The sequence below is a fragment of the Propithecus coquereli genome, unplaced genomic scaffold, assembly GCF_000956105.1.
Source record: "Propithecus coquereli isolate 6110/MARCELLA unplaced genomic scaffold, Pcoq_1.0 Scaffold39, whole genome shotgun sequence".
NCBI classification, from domain to species: Eukaryota; Metazoa; Chordata; class Mammalia; order Primates; family Indriidae; genus Propithecus; species Propithecus coquereli.
This window is the reverse complement of record NW_012149618.1, coordinates 6,945,954-6,951,068: the sequence shown is the minus strand read 5'-3', so window position 1 is coordinate 6,951,068 and position 5,115 is coordinate 6,945,954. Positions and strand designations below refer to the sequence as shown.

General features: G+C 43.0%; 1 protein-coding gene across 1 annotated transcript in view; it reads left to right on the top strand.

Annotated features, from left to right (window-relative positions):
- SRD5A2 (steroid-5-alpha-reductase, alpha polypeptide 2 (3-oxo-5 alpha-steroid delta 4-dehydrogenase alpha 2)) overlaps window positions 1-3,499 on the top strand; it is an 82,336-nt gene extending 78,837 nt beyond the window's left edge. The window contains exons 3-4 of the mRNA XM_012652420.1: window positions 872-1,022; window positions 3,433-3,499. Coding sequence (XP_012507874.1) covers window positions 872-1,022; window positions 3,433-3,499 — 218 coding nt within the window. The remainder of the gene's footprint in view (window positions 1-871; window positions 1,023-3,432) is intronic.
- Window positions 3,500-5,115: the final 1,616 nt, after the last annotated feature.

The following is a 5,115-nucleotide window of genomic DNA, read 5'->3' as shown; positions in this document are numbered from 1 at the left end:
TTTGAAATGGATTAGAATGTTGTTAATATCCTAACAGTATCTACATCAAACAAAAACAATACAGTAGGTTGAGATGTACCATTTATTGTATTCACAGACAATTTGTAGGCCCTTTGCATTAGATCAGCAATTCCTCCCAGGGTCTAGAGAATCTTAGGTCAGGAACCGCTGATGTAATGTCATCCTTAAGGAAGATAACTTTAAGGGGTTTTGATTTTTTTTTTTTAATGTTCACTCCATAACTAGATAAATAAAGAAGAACAGAGAAAGTTTATTAAAAATCAGATTGTCAAGTTGAGTTTCCAACTTTCGATTTGTAATAGAAAGAGAATGATTTAAAAACAAAATGTTTTTATATAACTATAGAAAGAACAAAATTGTATTGGTTTAACTTCCCCAGTTTAATGTGGGTCGTAAAATTTGAGTGTGGACATATTTAATATCATTAGAAATATGATGATTTCTAGTTACAATTCTGAAAGAGGAAATACTTGGTTGGATAGAAATGAAACATTTAAAACCAATAAAAGCAGACAGACCTCCCCAGCCTCCAGCACGACAAATACCTGAAGCTCCTACTCCCTACTTTAAACTTGAACACAGTATACTCCTTTGCAGAGGTGGGCGAAGAAGGGGCAAATCTCCAAAGAAAATCTAATTACTCCTCCCATCAATTCAGATTTTTATTATTTTAATGCACTGTGTTATTTCACTTTGCGTGACTGTGAATGTGAAATATGCTGCCTGGCTATCCAGGGAAGGAGTGAGAAGGTAAGAAAGAGGTGGCTTGAAAACGCTGCTTAATAGAACAAAACAAATGTCATGATGATTCCGATCTGATTGTTGATTTTTTTGATTCTTCTGCACACAGGTGGCTTGTTTACATACGTTTCTGGAGCAAACTTCTTTGGTGAGATCGTTGAATGGATGGGCTATGCCCTGGCCACTTGGTCCCTCCCAGCGCTTGCATTTGCATTTTTCTCACTCTGTTTCCTTGGGATGCGAGCTTTTCACCACCATAGGTAAACTTTTCAATAAAGGTGGCAGCATTCACATAGCTTTTTTTCCCTCTAAACAGGATTTTAGCACATGGAATCAGATTTAGAAACCTGACATATTTATTTTTATAAGAGAAGGCTGATATAATCATTGGATTAGTATATTCTGACTTCTTGGGTTTTTAGTGAAGTTGGAATTTAACTGTATGAGAGTAGCAGTAACAAAACTTTTTCTGAGACCAAAAGTAAGCCCACGCACACAGAAGCACCTGAGGGGACAGCTGGGACATCAGCATGCCCGCCTTGTCGTAGAAGGCTGCCCAGGGAGAAGCCCATGTATCCACAGCAATTGGTTGACCCAGGCTCCGTGTTCTCCTAGCAGGCTTGCCTGTTGATGGTTAGCGCTTGGCCGTAAGTTCCAGATAAAGAGTCAAGAGGCAAAATAAGTAATTTCCATTCCATGCTTCAGTTAAATTCCCTTCCGCCGTATTTCTCGAAGTGTGTTCCCTGGGCAGGACCATGGCCAGCACTTCCCAGAGCTTCACAGATAATTCTAAGGTACAGTAGGACAGATCACCACCGGGGAAAAGCACTACTGGCCTGTGGCCTATGTGACTGCTAATTTTGGGTGCAAGATTTGGTGCTAATGGTTCAGGTAATCACAGAGCCCTGGAAACTTCAGAAGGATTATTTTCCCTGGAATCTGTAATACCAGGGCTTATTTTGGTGACCCCCTCCCTCCCTTACTTCTACACGCCATAAACCACAGACAAGTCCAACGCCGGCTTCCTGGGAAGGTGGGACGAGCATTTGCATGTGGTGGAATTTTAGGACGGCCCCACTGGCTGGGAAGTGCCTGGAATTGCAGGCATTTAGAGTCCTTCCCTCTGAAGGTCTAGTAAACATTACTAACCCCACTAACCAGGAGTGGGGGAGGGACAAAAGAATTAACTAAAGGTATTGCTAGAAGAGGAAGGGTAACATTCTCAGTTGTTATCAGGCTTTAAACCTGAGTGCGAATTTCAGATCTTTTCCCTAAAATTGCTTTTGTGGCAAGAGAAAGGCTGTGGTTACTGGAGACAGAGCGAGAAGGGTAGGGATACTCCAAGAAGGAATGGCCTTGGAACCAGGACCCTGGCGGAACCCTGAAGCTTTTGCCTTGGTGTTTTAGTCTAGCTAATGGCTCATTGTGTAGTTTTGAAGGTTAAACTAAGAATGGGTTCTTTTCTTCTGAGCATGATTTAGGAGACCAGCTCAGAAATGAATAAAATAGCACCTCTCCTAATGACCTATTCCTGCCACCTCCTAGCCTCGGCAGGGAAGGGCAGCAGAGGGTTCCTAGCCCAGAAGACAGTCACAACGGTTCTCGCCACTTCAGGCTGGGTTCGTTGCCCACCAGAGGCAGAGGGGGGATGGGAGAGGAGGGCGCATCACCCCGCACAAGGGTGCTTGAGAAGCATGGGCTCCACCGGACTTGGGCAGGGGAGGGACAGCGATTCCACCGGAAGTCTCTAGCCGGTGCAACGACAAAATCCAAGCTAAGCCTCAAGCCGTTATGTCAGACTGCCCAGAGGAGGGCCGGAGGGCATCTTTTTAATACGGCTAACAGGGCTTTGTGCAGGATCCCGTAAAGCACAGCGGGGTGTTCACAGGCCAGGCAGCACACGCAGAGGAGCTCTCCAGGCTTCTCAAGTCACAGCACCGAAAATCAGCCATCTCCCAGAACACACTTGTCTCCAATTCAAACTAAGGTACTTAACAGAGTGTGTCATCTTGATTACGCCTTGAGGGCTCCCCAGCTTCAACTAGTTAAGAGGACAGCCTGGTAAGTTAAGGGGAAAGGCTTCTTACAACAAGCATGAGTCTCCTTGGATGTTGTAACAAATTGCCACACACTGGGTGGCTTAGAACAACACAAATTTACTCTGCCATAGCCCTGGAGGCCAGAAGTTTGAAATCAAGGTGTAGGCAGGGTCATGCAGGGCCATGCTCTCTGTGACAGCTCTGGGGAAGAATTCTTCCTCACCTCTTTCTAGCTGCTGGTGGCCGCTGGCGATCCTTGGTGTTCCGTGGCTGACAACTGTGTTACTGTACTCTCTGCCTCTGTCTTCACATGGTCTCCTCTCCTGTGTGTCTCTGTCTCTTTGTGTCGTTTCCTTTTAAGACACAGTCATTTCGGATTAAGGGCTCACCCTGCTCCAGTATAACCTCATCTTAATCACTTATATTTGCAATGATCCTAGTTCCAGAAAGCCCACATTCTCAGGTACTGGGGATTAGGACTTCACATATCTTTTTGGAGGATGAAATTCAACCCATAATACAAGGTCATATTTTCTTGGCGTTCCCAGGCCCCATGAAGAGATATTTTCCTGGGCCCATTGCCACTTTGTTGGGGTTAACTTTGTAATTATGCCTTTCTTGTCTTTTTCAGGTTCTACCTCAAAATGTTTGAGGACTACCCCAAATCTCGGAAAGCGCTTATTCCATTCATCTTTTAAAGAAACCAAATAAAAAAGGAGCAAATCTCCCGTAATACTGATGAAAACCATCAAGCTGCTGAGACTGTAACTTTCATGGTGTCATATTCCATGAAATCTCCCCTGTGTATATACATTAGTTCTCTTGGTGTTCTGCCAGCTGGCCTGGGGATTCTGAGTGGTGCCTGCTTAGTTGACTCCCACCCTTCCAGATCCCTATCCCCATCTCCTGTTGAACCTTTTCCAGATGGAGACATTTGCTTCTTAGCTATTCCTCTTAGAAAGTGCAAAACTTCTCATAAGTATTTTTTTCATTGGTTAATCCAAGTAAAGGTGGCTTTATACTTACTTTCTATTCATGTGGGACAGCTCTGTAGTCCAGAATGTTTTGAATTGGGGGCAGTGCTTCTAGAACTTATTAAAGGTACACATTTTGTACCTGGCCAGAGTAGCAGAAATTTAAACTTTGAAGCCACACAGACCCAGAGCAAACCCATTCCTAAAAGAAAATCCACTCATGTCTTCCTTTTTTTTAAATTAGGAAAGATATGAAATGATTAAGCACACCTTTAACAGAAGATCCCTTTCCTCATACTGAAAAATGTAAATACATTAACTCCATTTCGTATTTGTGTCGTGTCTTAGTTGATGAGTACCCCTGTCTTCCAGAAGATTCACAATCCCCACTGGAGATATTCTAGCCTAACCCAGAACACTGGTATGGGTTTTCTTGAGGGCCAGGTTTTAATGACCACAAAGAAAAAGACATGACCCTGGATGGCTCCCGAGAGAGTGAAAAAGTGTTTTACAATAGACAGTGCAAACTCTTATGTTCTTGGAAGCTGGTGGCCATATCCAAATAATGAGAAAGTGTCAAGTAAGGAAAATTCATGATTAAGATCACATACTGCTTATCTTGCCAAGATATCTACAATGATATGAAGTACATCAGAAGCACCGAGCAACTTTCCTCTTCTGGAATTTCTTCATCACAGTCCTCAGGACCTGTTCAAGCAGGTGTCTCCTAGGGGTAGCCTAAACATCAGCCCTCGATGGTCCTGAAGGCAGAGGCTGAAAATTATAGGCAAGAGACACATCTGGGCAGAAAACCTGTTTTGTTTGGCTCAGACACATAACTTGATTTTTTCTTTACATCCAAAGTTTCCAAAATTTAAAAATTTAAAAATTACGTAAAACTCTGGCATTCTAGTTTCATTGAAAAAGCTGGAGTCTCGGGGCACAGTCTCGGGGCCTGCATTCCCACATGAAGAGTGGGACTAAGTCTCCAGGGAGCATTTGAGTTTGCAACCTCTTGTGAGGGGGTCACCCTCGTGTGGGTGCTGAGATATCGGACTCTCTGAAGAAGGGGATGAACACTTGTAATCAGCATGTATGAAACTATCTGTTTCTTCAGGCCTAGGTGGGTGGAAAGCATTGGAAATATTTGGTAAACTCCATCAGATGTGGTGCTAAGTACAGAAACTCACTATGTAAGCTACACAGGAAACTTGAAAGGTGTGAGGATGGCATAGATTACTAAAAAAATACAAATTGTAATCATATAAATAAATGTTTTTGCTGTTCATTAAATGTCTTTCGAATCATGGATGTTAAGTAATTTTGTTTGAATTAAAAGA